This window comes from Myotis yumanensis, unplaced genomic scaffold (genome assembly GCF_028538775.1).
Source record: "Myotis yumanensis isolate MYYU_CA2020_CCGP unplaced genomic scaffold, mMyoYum1.0.hap1 SCAF_2, whole genome shotgun sequence".
Taxonomy (NCBI): Eukaryota; Metazoa; Chordata; class Mammalia; order Chiroptera; family Vespertilionidae; genus Myotis; species Myotis yumanensis.
Window position 1 is genome coordinate 113,019,860 of NW_027223753.1, and position 14,680 is coordinate 113,034,539.

Below are 14,680 nucleotides of genomic sequence, written 5' to 3' on the forward strand. Positions count from 1 at the left end.
ATCTTCCAGCAGTTTTTTTTTATGTATTTGGGTGTTCCTGCACTGGGTGCATATATGTTTATCAGGGTTATATCCTCTTGTTGTATTGATCCCTTTAGTATTATGAAGTGGCCTTCCTTGTCTCTTATTATGGCCTTCACTTTGAGGTCTATTTTGTCTGATATAAGTATTGCTACCCCAGTTTTTTTTTTTTCATTTCCATTTGCCTGAAAGATATTTTTCCATCCCTTCACTTTCAGCCTGTGTGAGTCCCTTATTCTGAGGTGGGTCTCTTGTAGACAGCGAATAAATGGGTCATGTTTTTTTATCCATTCAGCCACTCAATGTCTTTTGATTCAAGCATTTAGTCCATTTACTTTTAAGTTATTATTGAAAGTTACTTGTTTGTAGCTATTTTTATTTTTTGTGCCTGTTTTCTTTCTTAGCTTTTTATTTCTTCTTTTTACACCAGTCCCTTTAGCATTTCTTGCATTGCTGGCTTGGTGATGATAAACTCCCTTAGCCTTTTTTTTTTTTTTTTTTTTTTGTCTGTGAAGCTTCTTATTTCCCCTTCAATTTTGAGTGATAGCCTTGCTGGATAGAGTATTCTTGGATTCAGTCCCTTGCTTTGCATCACTTTGTAAATTTCTGTCCATTCTTTTCTGGCCTGATGTGTTTCTGTTAAGAAATCATTTGATAATCTAATGGGAGATCCCTTGTATGTAGCTTTCTGTCTCTCTCTTGCAGCCTGTAAGATTCTCTCTTTGTCCTGAACATTTGCTATGGTAATTATGATGTGTCTTGGTATGGGTATTTTTGGGTTCATCCTGTTTGGGACTCTCTGTGTTTGTGTGACTTTTTTCTTCCCCACCTCAGGGAAGTATTTTGACATTATTTCTCCCAATAGGTTTTCTAAGCCTTGTTCCTCTTCCTGTTGTTCTGGCTCCCCTGTTATTCGTATGTTGCTTCGTTTCATGTTGTCCTATAGCTCCCTTAGACCCTCGTCCTGTCTTTTAATTTTTTTCTCCAATAGCAGTTCAGTTTGGGTGTGTTTTGCTTCCCTGTCTTTTAATTTGCTAATTCGGTCTTTTGCTTCTCCTAGTCTACTGTTGAAACTTTCCATGGTGTTTTTTTATTGCAGCTATATCACTCTTCATTTCTTCTTGATTCTTACATAAGTTATTGATTTTTTCATCCATTCCTTCTTGATTCTTACATAAGTTGATTTTTTCCTCCATCTGGTTTATTCACTCTAGGACCCTTATTCTGAATTCTTTTTCTGACATATTGCATGCCTCTGTTTCACTTAGCTGCTTTTCTGGCGAGTCCTCCTTTTCTTTCCTTTGGGGGTTTCTTTGTCTACCCATTTTTGGTCTCACCGACTGATCTGGATGTCGAGTCGTGCAGGGGCTTCTCCTTGGGTGGCAGTGGTTCCTCGGGCCACAGTTGCTCCTCAAGTGGTCGTGGTAGTGGCTGCTCCTCAGTTGGCAGTGGCTCCTCTGGTAGGTGCTGTTCGTAGCAGTGGTGTATCCTCTGGCTGGTAGGTGAGGCTGCTTGCACAGCTACTATTCCTTGGACAGGGGTGGGCTGATCACGAGGCTGCTGCTCTTCAGGTGCGGGTGGGCTGAGCATGGCTGCTGCTCCTTGGACAGGAGTGGGCTGTTTACATGGCTTCTGCTCTTCAGATGGGCATGGACTGCTCACGTGGCTGCTGCTCCTTTGATTAGGGCTGGCTGCATGCTGCTGCTGTTCCTTAGATGGGGTGGGCTGCTTGTGAGGCTGTCGCTCTTTGGACAGGGGCAGGTTGCTTACAGGGCTACTGCTCCTCGTACGGGTGCGAGCTGCTCGCGAAGCTGCTGCTCCTCAGATGGGGGATGGTCTACTTGTGTGGCTGCTGCTCCTCAGGCGGGAGTGAGCTGCATGTGCGACTGCTGCTCCTCGGATGGGGGCGGGATGCTCACCCAGCTGCTGCTCGTTGGACAGGTGTAGACTGCGTGTGGCTGCTGCTCCTTGGACCAGTGTGGGCAGTGCAGGGCTGCCGCTCCTCAGATGTGGTTGGTCTGTCCACTTGTGTGGCTGCTGCTCCTTGGGCCAGAGTGAGCTGCACATGCTGCTGCTGCTCCTTGTACAGGGGCTGTCTGCTCGAGTGGCTGCTGCTCCTCGGACGGGTGGGCTGCTTGCATGGCTGCTTCTTTAAGGGCGGGAGCGAGCTGCATATATGTCTGCTGCTCCTCGGATGGGGGCAGGCCACTCACCCAGCTACTGCTCTTCGGACAGGTGCAGGGTTCAGGTGTATGCTGCTCCTTGGACCTGGGTGGACTGAACAGGGCTGCCGCTCCTTGGACGTGGGTGGTCTGCTCGTGTGGCTACTGCTCCTTGAATGGGAACGGGCTGCTTGCAGTGATTCTGTTCCTTGTATGGGCATGGGCTGCTCACACCACTGCTGCTCCTTGTATGGGGGCAGGCTGCTCATGCAGCTGCTGCTCCTTGGATGGGGGCAGGTTTCTCACACACCTATTGCTCCTCAGACAGGAGAAGGGTGTGGGCTGTGCAGCTGCTGCTCCTCGGATGGGGGCGGGCTGTATGGGGCTGCTACTTCTCAATCGTGGGCAGGCTGCTCATGGGGCTGCTGCTCCTCAGACATGGCAGGCTGCTCATATGGTGGTTGTTCCTCAGACGAGGGAGCGGGCTGCTCTCACAGCTGACCGCTGCTGCTCCTTGGACAGGGGAAGGCCACGTGAGGCTTCTGCTCTTAGGCCTGGGGCAGGCTTCTCGTGGGGCTGCTGCTCCTTGGACAGGAGTGGGCTGCTCACGTGTCTGCTGCTTGCGTGGTTGCAGTGCCCCGGGCTCAGGCATTGGGCCAGTCAGAGGGAAGCAATCTTCAGAACTCACAGGAGCCTGCGCCCAGGGTGGCTGGAGACTCGTTGACCATGGGACCACAGCTGAGGTAGCAGGTCCCTGGCAGGGGTGTTTGTAGAGTCCCAGGTGATATCTGAGGGCACCCTGGGTGGGGGTAAGGCCTGGCTCCCAGTTACAGCAGCTCTCCCCTTAAAAATGCTAGGCTTCTGAGGATGAGCCAGCCTCCTGGAACTGCTTACAATGGTAGCAGAGACTGCCTAGTTAGGCAAGTCAGTTTAGCCTGACCCCAAAGGTCCTGTGGGATCTATCTCTGCCACACTCACACACACACACACTCATATCCCACATGACCACACACTCCTCTTTTGGTCCCTCACTGACTTACGCTCTCTCCCTCACTGCCGCCTTCTTCCTGCCTCTGTAGTTGGATCTGGGGTGTTATTGACCCATTTGTGGATGGAATTTCCTCTCCAGGTGTCTGGTTATGAGGCTCACTCTCTAGCACCTGGCCAGACAGGATAAAATTCACCTCAACAAGACACAATACAAAGGGACCAAAGCACGAATATACTCACGACAATAATAACCCTACTATAAGTGACCACCTGAGAAAAGAGAATTAGGGGTGAGAAAAGAGAGAATAAATGATATCGAAGAGAGTGAAAAAGATAAGAGAAAAGAAAAAGGAAGAAAAAGGAGATTATATATATATATGGGGGGAAATACCACTGAACCAATAGATAAATAATCAAACAAAGTAAACAAACAAAAATAATAATAATGATAAAAAAATAAAATAAAAAATACAAACACCAACCCCCCAGCAAAGAGGGTGGGGGCAGAATCTGTAGATGCTAAGCTTATATATAGAAGTTAAGGTTAAGAATTGGATGAATATGGGGAGGATCTCAGTTCAGTATAGAGGAAGTAGAAAGGGGATGGGTGGATAAGAGGAAAGAGAATGAGAAAAAATAATAATAATTAATTTACAAAAAATTTGATTTCAAAAATGGTATAAAAATAGCAAATACAAATAAAATAAAATAGAGTGATGGAAAAATAATGTGAAAATAAATAGAAAATAAAGCAACAAACAAAAACAGGAAAAAAGAGAAAAAAAGAAAAAAAAGAGAGATAACAAAGTAATAAATAAAATAAAATAAAATAAAAATGAAAAAGTGAAGTGTTCCTTTGGCTGGCTTAAGATCCCAGTCTTCTGTACTGTAGTGTTTCTCAGGTTCTGATTGCTGGGACTGAAAGTCTCTATTTAGTCCAGCCCCTTTGTGCTCTCAGGGACTATTTAGGGTTTTTTTTTGTTTGTTTTTTAATCCTGTTACCATTCAGGGTGGAATCTGGGTGTGGCTGTATTAGTTGCCTGGATACTGGAGGGAGGGGCTATCTCTTCAGGACAAAATGGCTGCCCAGGTCCCAGGCTCAGGCATGACTCAGCACCAAACTCACTGCCACTTCTCCTGGATCCCCCTCTCTCCCCAGATTCCACAATTCCGCACCTTCTCCTATACTTCAGCCATGGGTAAGTGTGTGTATCCGAAAGGTCCTATGAACTAGGATCTATGAAGAAAAGCACAAGCCACAGAGGCCGGAGAGGTTCATCTCTACACACTCCTCTCCTGCTGGCACTCTTCAGCCTCTACTGACTGTGGACCCAGATCTAGAATCCCCTGCTGACCAGCAGTTCTGCGTATCTTCTTTCCACTGCGCCCTTCCCAAGGGACGCGGCCCAAGCTGGTGCCATGTGGGTTCCCTCTGATCCTCAGGGCTCAGAGTTCTGGCCGATTATCCTTCCCAGAGCCTTGACTTTACCTTTTGCCAGGAGTCCTCTGCCTTTCCCGGCTGCAAACTGTCTCCCAGCTGAATCTCCTCTGCCAATTCGGACTGGATGTTACTCGTTTCAGCTGCTCACCCTATCTGCTCCGGGACAAGGCACGGGACACGTCCTTCTATACCGCCGCCATTTTTCCCTCCCTGAGAACCTATATGATTCATTTGATTGGGAAAGTTTAGCTATGAAGATAGAAATCAGAATAGTGGTTGCCTGTTGGGGGTTGGAATAGATTTGGAAAGAAGCTTAAAGAAACTTTGGGGTAATGGGATTATTCTACCTCTTGATTGGAATACTGGTTACATAGATGTGTATATTTGTCAAAGTCATTGAGTCTCACATGTAAGATCTGTGCGACTCACTGGTTGTAAACTTTACCTCAGTTAAGACAATTAATAGAAAGTAATATTTTAGCAGATGTTCAAAAGATGTCTGAGGCCAGTACTAGATTTAGATTGTATTTTTAACTCTCCTAGGAACTGTTCCTATGTAGAATTTCTTAAATTTTTTTTTTCACTATATACTGCATTCATATGGTTGAAAAAACAAAAACATTCAAACAAATCTTGGGGGTGGAGGAAGAAATAGTAAAAATTCTTATTTCTGTCCTTGTTTCTAATCCTCCCAGTTTCCTCCCCAGAGGCAACTACTATTCTCAATTTCTTATGAATTCTTCCTCAGATTCTTTATGCAAAAATAAATGCCCTAAGTTTGATAAGTCCAAGAAAATATGGTGGTAAGTCCAAGAAAATATGGTGCTAACATGAAATATCTTGTTGACAGTTATGTAGCATTAGAACTGTGATTAGAAATTATAGCATTAGAATTGTTATTAGAAATTTTAACATTAGAACTGGAGGTCCTATTTGATCAATTCTTCACCCAAACTGGGGTTGTCATGACTTTTCAAAGTGCAGTTTCCAGAGGATTTTCATATGCTGTCAGTCCTCCTTGGGTAGTCAAGTTAGAAATGCTCTTTTTGGCTAAGACTTTTGCTATTTCTAACTGATGAAGCCATCGTTTCTCTTTAAAAGCACTGTAAGAAAACAAGATTTATTTATTTATTTATTTCACTGATGAAGTTCAAGCTTTTATTTTTAATTGAATTTGTTGGGGTGATATTGGTTAATAAAATTATATAGGTTTCATGTATACAATTCTATAATACATCATCTGTATATTATATTATGTGTTCACCACCCCAGGTCAAGTCTCCTTCCATCACCATTTATCCTCCCCGACCTTTACCCTCTTTTACCTCCCCCAACCCCTTTTTCCCTCTGGTAATCACCATACTGTTGTCTGTGTCTGTGAGTTTTTTTTTTTTTTTTTTTTGCTTTGCTTAATCTCTTCGCCTTTTCACCCAGCCTGGCTTGGGGTTGAGATCCCAGTGCTTATCAGGGGAACCTTTGCAGCTAAGATATCCCTCTGAAATCTCAGCCACCGCCTGCCCATGGGAACAGGGTCAGCCCTTTTCATGCCCCGTCATCCTGCCAGTCTTGATGTGGCTTCTTCTGTAAATCTTTGGTTATAAAACTTTTCTCCATCTAGTCTTCAGTTGGGGTTTCAGGTTGATTCCTCTACATTTTAGTTGTAATTCCAGTTTGGTCCCGTGGGGAGGTTAGTGTAATATCCACCCACTCCAGCGCCATCTTGGACATAATTTATAAGGAAATCCAATCTTGTCCCATTTATAGCAGAAATGATGGAAATTTTTAGGTTGATTTTTGTAGCTGTGGCTAGTTTATATTATCACGAGTTAAGATGTAAAACAGGAAAAAGGAATCTTTCTAAAACCAGTTTGTTCTGAAGCCACAGGAATGGTATTTCTCAAGGCAATATGTACCATAAACTTAGAACCCACAACTAGAAACAGAAATCAACTCAATGTCATATAGAAAGCCACTAAAAAAGTTGAAACTTTTTCCATCTGTTCCTCCCTATACATAACATATTCCCTAACTTATTCTCCATTCTGCTTCTTCTCACCCACCACAAGCACACAGTTTGCACTGATAAGATAGTAAATATTCTGATAGAGTTTAATTGAAATGCAATGAAAGTTAATATTTTATGATAGCTATGAGGATACCAAAGTTACTGTGCCTTTTCTTATAAATTTGAAAGTGATTGCTCCTAGTTTGTAGGATGCAAATAAGATTTACTACAGAAGCGTTTTATATTCCCTTGAACATTGGGGTCCTCCAAGATTCTATCTTTTGTCTTCCTCTCTTTCTTTTTGCACCCTTATCATGGGAGGCCTCATTTACTAATTGCCCATATCTATGACTTCTAAATCTTGGGCTTTCTTAAAAGTACATATCTCCAATCCTATCTAATAAAAGCCTAGGTGTTGTCGGGTGACCTCGTCACAAGATGGCCGCCCCCACTTTGTCACAGAGGCCACCACAAGATGGCCACTACAAGATGGTCACCACAAGATGGCCGGCAGGGGAGAGCAGTTGTGGGCAACCAGGCCAGCAGGGGAGGGCAGTTGTGGGTGAACAGGCCAGCAGGGGAGGGCAGTTGGGAGCGATTAGGCTGGCAGGGAAGGCAGTTGAGAGTGATCAGGCAAGCAGGGGAGGGCAGTTGGGGGTGATCAGGCTGTCCGGGAGCAGTTAGAGGCGATTAGGCAGGCAGACAGGCAGGCAGGCAGGCAGTTAGGAGCCAGCAGTCCTGGATTGTGAGAGGGATATCTGACTGCCTGTTTAGGCCCACGAAACTGACAGTCGGACATCCCCCAAGGGGTCCCAGATTGGAGAGGGTGCAGGCCGGGCTGAGGGACAGCCTCCCCGCCTCATGTATGAATTTCATGCACCAGGCCTCTAGTTAGTAAACAATAGCATTTGGTAATTGGACATCTCACAGATGCTTCCAATTTATATGTCTTGTATCTTCTTCCTAAATCTGTTCCCCTTCAGTATTCTTGCTGACACAGTGATTTTGCTATCCCCACCATCTCCAAAGCTATAAATAAAACTCAATTCCTCCTTATCTGTCCACTCCTACACCCATTTAGTGACAAATTTTGTAGATTATTCATTAGAAATATGCCACATTTTGCCTTTCTTCCTACTAACTACTTCTGTTTTAGTCCAGATATTTGTTGCCTCTTGCTTCTCTTATTGCAAAGTCTCCTAACTTTATTGTAGTCTTCTTATACCCACAATATTACTTCTTTCTAGCAAGTCTTCCATGTATCTTCACTAGATTTATCTTAAAAAATTAAACAAAACTGCTTATGTGACTTGCCTGATAAAAAAGAACTTCTGTGAGCTCCTACTTACTTCCTACCCCATGGAAAAGGAATAAAAAGCAAACTCTCCACTTGGGCACACAAGATGCTTCTCAATGTAGGTATAATCTACCTTGCCAGTTTCATCTCATGCCATTTTCTCCCTATGCTTTAAAATGCCTTGTATAAATACACTTACTTTCTTGAAAAATAATGTTTTTTTTTCTTCTTTACAGAACAGTACCTTTGACCATGTTTCCACCTCTACTTGACTCCTTTTCCATACCACCACCAGTTTTATCTGGCAAAGTCCTGTAAAATTAAAGGGCTTTCATTCAATCTATCAGGAATAACCTTACATGAAAGTAACTTATTATTTTCGAACATTTGAATTAGATCCAAGTTTGCCTGATTCTATATATATATTTTAGAGGCCTGTTGCATGAAAAGATTCGTGCAATAGGCCTTTCCTTCCCCTGGCTGCAGGCACTGGTTTTCCTCTGGCACCCGGGACCCAGGCCTTCACTCCTGCCAGAGCCGCCTTCAAGCCTTCGCTGCTCCGGCTGGAGCCGCCTTCAGTCTTTGCTCTGCCTCTTCGCGCCTATGTATGCAAATTAACCGCCATCTTTGTTGGCAGTTAATTTGCATATCTCGCTGATTAGCCAATGGGAGGCATAGCGAAGGTACGGTCAATTACCATGTTTGTCTTTTATTAGATAGGATATATATTAGAGGTCTGGTGCATGAAATTTGTGCACTAAGTGGGGGTTGTCCCTCAGCCCAGTCTGCATCCTCACCAATCTGGGACCCCTCGGGGGATGTCCAACAACCAGCAGTTGGACATCCCTCTCACAATCTGGGACTGCTGGCTCCCAACCGCTCACCTGCCTGCCAGTCTGATCACCCCCTAACCATTCCCCTGCCAGCTTGATTGACGCCTGCTGGCCTGATCGCCCCCAACTGCCCTCCCCTGCCAGCTTGATTGATGCCTAACTGCTCCCCTGCTGGCCTGATCGTCCCCAACTGCCCTCCCCTGCCAGTGTAGTCACCCCCAACTGCCCTCCCCTGCCAGCCTGATCTCACCCCCAACTTCCCTCCCCTGCCGGCCAGTTCACCCCCAATAGCCCTCTCCTGCCAGCCTGGTCATCCCCAACGGCCCCTCCCCCTGCCAGCCTGATCACCCCCAACTGGCCCCCCCTGCCGGCCTGATCTCACCCCCAACTGCCCTCCCCTGCTGGCCTGGTTGCCCCCAACAGCCCTCCCCTGCTGGCCTTATCACCCCCAACTGCCCTCCACTGCAAGCCTGGTCCTCCCCAACTGCCCTCCACTGCAGGCCCAGTTGCCCCAACTGCCCTCTCCTGCAGGACTGGTCCCCCCCAACTGCCCTCCCCTGCAGGCCTGGTCCCACCCAACTGACTTTCCCTGCAGGCTTGGTCGCCCACAACTGCCCTCCCCTGCTGGCCTTCTTGTGGTGGCCATCTTGTAACCACATGGGGGTGGCCATCTTTGACCACATGGGGGTGGCCATCTTGTGCAAGGGTGTGATGGTCAATTTGCATATTACATCTTTATTATATAGGATATATGTGTGTATATATATATATATATATATATATATATTGATTTTAGAGAGGAAGAGAGAGGGAGAGAGAGATAGAAACATCAATGATGAGAGAGAATCATTGATTGGCTGCCTCTTGCACACCTTCTACTGGGGATTGAGCCCGCAACCCAGGTATGTGCCCTTGACTGGAATTAAATCCAGGACCTTCAGTCTGCAGGCTGACGTCTATCACGTCTATCAATCAGCTAGGGCCTGATTAATCTTTAATGTTCTGTATCAACTACTTGCTTTACCACAATGGCGATGACTCCTTGGGCCCTCTAAATGGGATTAACCCATAGGTGCAGCCCATAAAATCAAGTCCTTAGCCTTAAGGAAATCACCTTTAGCTATTCCCCATGTACCACCTGACTTGATTTAAAGTTCTCTCTCACCTTTTTCATGTATGCCTTAGTTCTTCCTAGGCTCAATGCTCACCTTGGCATTTGAACTCTGGTTTTTTTGCATTATTCAAAAATGCTTCATTGAACACATTACATGTCAAGCAGTATTCCATGTGCTAAAGAAACAAAAAGTGAACAAAACACACATGCCCTCACAGAACATACATTCTGGTGAGGAGGCAAATACACAAAATAAAGGGCTAGTATAATATTAGACTGTGAGAGATCCAAGATGATGGCAGAGTAGGTGGATGTTACACTCAAATCCTCCCAGGACCAAACTGGAATTACAACTAAAATATAGAGCAATCAACCTGGGTAACCAACAGAAGAGCTGAACAGAAGTCTTATAACCAAGGATTTACAAAAGAAGACACACTGAAACTGGTAACAAGGGGGGAAATGCAAAAAGGACTGGCCCAGCTTTTACCAGTGGAGGCTGAGCTTCTGAAGAGATATTTCAGTTGTGGGGGTTCCTCCTGAGAAGTGTAGGGTCTCACTTCTCATCCCCAAGCTGAGCTCCCCAGCCCAGAGCACCAAAGTTGGGAAGTCACCCACATAACATCTGGCTGTGAAAATCAGGAGGAATTCTGTCCACTAAGGAGAGACAGGAGACTGTTAGAGACACAGGCAACCCATTAAAGGGCCAACACACAAAATCTCATTCAGTCACTGACCCTGAGCTCTGGAGGAGAGGGAGGGAGCTGAGTGAGACTGGGGTTTGTGGCTTTTGAAAGAGCTGAAGGAACAGCTCCCAAAATACCTGTGCTGAGTCACTCTCCCATACCACAGATGCCATCTTTCTTGGGTGGAGCACTTCCCTCCATATGGCATCAGCCTGGGGGAATGCAATAACCCCACACTCTGAACTCCATATAGCCCTACCCTGCAGAGCTTGCACCCTGTTGAGAACTCAGCTGCCTGGGCCAGGGTCTAGAGGTCTGAGAAGACTCAAGGGTTGCCAGTGACTGAGTTGTGTGGCTCTGAATTAGGGGCCATTATCCCCACTTTCCAGTGAGCTTGACTGATGTCTCCTCTCATGGGATATCTGCTAGCTCTAATCTCCAGGCTCTTGAAGGCTTAATTCTACTGACTCCTGATGGCTCTGCCCTACTGAGATCTGGTCAGAATCCAGGACAGACTGGGTTGTGTGGCTCTAGAACAAGGGCCATTTTCCCCTCGCATGCGTAAGTGGTACAGAGTCCTCCCTTCACAGGGCCAAATCTTTTTTTATGTTTATTTATTATTATTTTTTATATTTATTGATTTCAGAGAGGAAGGGAGAAGGAGAGAGAGATAGAAACATCAATGATGAGAGAGAATCATTGATCAGCTGCCTCCTGCATGCCTCCTAATGGGGATCAAGCCTGCAACCCAGGCATGTGCCCTTGGCTGGAATTGAACCTGGGACCCTTTAACCCACAGGCTGACACTCTATCCACTGAGCCAAGCTTCCTAGGGCACAGGGCCAAATCTTGATCTGTTTGGGCCTGATAAACTCTGCTGGTCTCACCCTGATGACTCCCTGAGAGCCCTGCCCACCATAAAGGTGTGCAAGAACCAAGTGGATAGCAGTTAGTTACCTTGGGGCATTTGCTGAGTGGCCTCAGACCTACTACTGGCACATATTGAACCTATATCAATCTGCTGAAGATCACTCGCCCCTACCTGGCGACTCACTAAGAACCTACCCCATGCAGCTTGTTCAGTGAATGAGCCTAATAGGCAACCAGCAGGCAGAGGCAGACAAGGTAGATCTCAGAGTGCTTTGGGACTTTTTCTGACCTTCCCTCAGGCCCAGTGCTGGTAAAACCCAGCCTTGGTGTGTAGCTTGGTCCTTCCCATGCACACGCAGGCCCAGTAGAGACAGCCACAAACTTTAGATAGCTTTGTAGAACCAAAAAGATAGCCCAGGGACAGTCACAGACAGTGTCTGACATTGGCCAGAACAAGAGTCTTTCCCAAGAAGCCCTAGACCCAACACACATAGTGGCCAGATCCAGACAATATCAGAGTAGAATCCAATTACCTTTACTAGTGGCATATCCAAAGGGAGACAGGAAACAGACCATATTGAGGTGAATTCTGCTTCATGTGGTCAACATCTGTACAATAGCTTGTGCACTGTGGTTGGAGTTGATTCTCACAGTCAGCCAGCCTGAAGGTCAACCTCATGCATGAATGAGCCAATAGCAATCAAAACTCAAGTACAACAGGAGGGTTCACATAACCCACAGAAGGGACATTCTGGAGCACCTAGTTTAGGTGATCAAGGAGATTGCAACACTGGGTCCCATAGGACAACTACTACATAAGGCCACCCTACCAAGACTGGGAGTCATAGCAGATCTACCTAATAGATAGAAACAAACAAAAGAGGCAACCAAAATGGGAAGACAAAGAAATATGTTCCAAATGAAAGAAGAAATCTCAAAAAAAAAAAAGCTGAATGAAATGGAGACACACAATTTATCAGATATAGAGAAAAAAATGATTATAAGGATACCAAAAAAACTTAGTGAGGCCCAGCCAGTATAGCCCAATGGTTGAGTGTCAACCTATGAACCAGGAGGTCATGGTTCAATTCCTTCCTGGTTGGGGCACATGCCCAGGTTGTGGGCTCAATCCCTGGTGCAGAAGACAGTCGATCAATGATTCTCTCTCATCATCAATGTTTCTATCTCACCCTTTCCTTCCCTCTCTGAAATCAATAAAAATATATATTGAAAAAAACCTTAGTGAGAATTAAAACTGCATGAAAGGGGATACAGAAACCATAAAAAAGAACCCGTCAGAAATGGAGAATACAATATCTGAAGTGAAGAATAAACTAGAAGGAATAAACAATATGTTGGATGAGCAGAGGATTGAATAAGCAATTTGGAAGACAAGGTAGCAGGGAATAAATACTCAATCAGAGCAGCAAAAAAATTCTTAAAATGAGGATAGCTTAAGAGACATTTGGGAAAACATAAAGCATAACAGCCTGTGCTTCATAGGGGTACCAGAAGGAGAAGAGAGACAGCAAGGGATCAAGAACCTATTTTTAGGAAGAGGAGGAAGATGGAAATGTAGGTAAACATGGTTCTCACCTCTACTCATAACCAAATCAAAATTACAAAGCTTTGGTTCTACAAAGCTATCTACAGTTTGTGGCTGCCTCTACTGGGCCTGGGTGTGCATGGGAAGGACCAAGCTACACACCAAACTATGGGACAATCATCATTCAGAAAAGCCAGAATGGAAGTTGTACAACTATAGAATTAAAGAAGAAACTATATTGAGATTAGTAAGAGGGGCAGAGGTACAGAATGGGCTGGTCCAACACCCATATGTGGTGTTTTGTTAATCCAGAGGGATATCTTGGCTGTGAGGCCTACGTTAGGAGCAAGGGGTCTCAGCCCCATACCAGACCTCTCAACCAGGTTCCAGTGCTGGAAAGAGAAGTCCCCATAACTTCTAGCTTAAAAACCAGTGGGGATGGTGGCTGAGTGGCACAGAGGCGGCTGGAGTCCAAGGTGTTCCTCTTAAAGGTCCATTGCATGGAATTACTCAGACTCACGCTTTCTGAGCTCAAGCGCTAAGGCAGCAGCTTGAAAGGATCCAGTGAAGTACAGGAGGAGCTAAATTGTCAGGCATCAGGGTAAGAACTAGTGGGCAGTTTTCTCCCAGACAAAAGTGCTGGCAGAGGTCATTGTTCCTATGCTGAGACTTCCCCTGCCAAAGAATCTTCTGGCAGGTGCCATATATGAGTTTTCATCAACCTGGATCACACTGTTCACCCTACCCTGGTGATTCCCTGAGACACCACCCAATTTGCAGCCCCACCCAAGATGTTCGAGATGGTTGTTCCATATAAAACAGCCTGACCTGGCTCAGGCTTCAGACTTTTCTAAAATCCCTCAAACAAGCAACAGCTGGCCTTAGTATGCCCATACCTCTCAATAAGAAGCCCCAGGCCCAACACTAGCAGCAGCTTGCCAAGGTTCACAGCTTGGCCTTTCCTGGGCAACACAAGTAGCAGCCATCTGCTTATCACTCTGTAGTTTGTGCCAGGTGGCCCCAGAGCACAGGCAGTAGCTGACTTTCTACCTCCTGGGAGGCCCCAGAACCAGTACACCTGGTGGTCAGTTTTAGACCATACAAGATTATAACCTTACTACATCTATGAGCGACACACTCATGGGGCAGACTCAGTGAACACCACCAAGGCCTCACTGAAGCATGTCCTGCTCCATAGGGGCATCTCCTGCACAGAAGCTCTTCCACTGTAGTTGCAGCTGGTCTGCACAGCCAATCATTAGCTTGGGGGTCAATCCAGTGATGCCAACAGCAAGCAAGGCTCATCTACAACAGGACAGTGCACACAGCCCACATAAGGGCACACCTAGAGTGCCCAAGTCAGGTGACTGGGGAGGCTGAGCCACTGAGCCCTACATGACACCTAATACACAAGGCCACTCTACCAATTCTAGAAAACACAGAAGCTCTAACTAATACATAGAAATGAACACAAGGGAACAGCCAAAATGCAGAGACAATTAAACATGTCACAAATGAAAGAACAGAAGAAATCTGCAGATAAGAACTAAATGAAATAGAAGTAAGCAAACTACCAGATACAGAGTTCAAAACAATGGTTATAAGGATTCTCAATAAATTTAATGAGATCTTCAAGGAACTTAGTGACAACTTCAAGGAACTTAGAACATCAACAACATTAAAAAAAAGACCAGTCAGAATTGAAGCATACACTA

General features: G+C 45.5%; 1 protein-coding gene across 1 annotated transcript in view; it reads right to left on the bottom strand.

The window, feature by feature from the left end:
• Positions 1–5,457: 5,457 nt before the first annotated feature.
• The window catches only part of ANKUB1 (ankyrin repeat and ubiquitin domain containing 1), an 87,404-nt gene continuing 78,181 nt past the window's right edge, over positions 5,458–14,680 (bottom strand). The window contains exon 6 of the mRNA XM_070403492.1: positions 5,458–5,717. Coding sequence (XP_070259593.1) covers positions 5,588–5,717 — 130 coding nt within the window. The 3' untranslated portion in view covers positions 5,458–5,587. The remainder of the gene's footprint in view (positions 5,718–14,680) is intronic.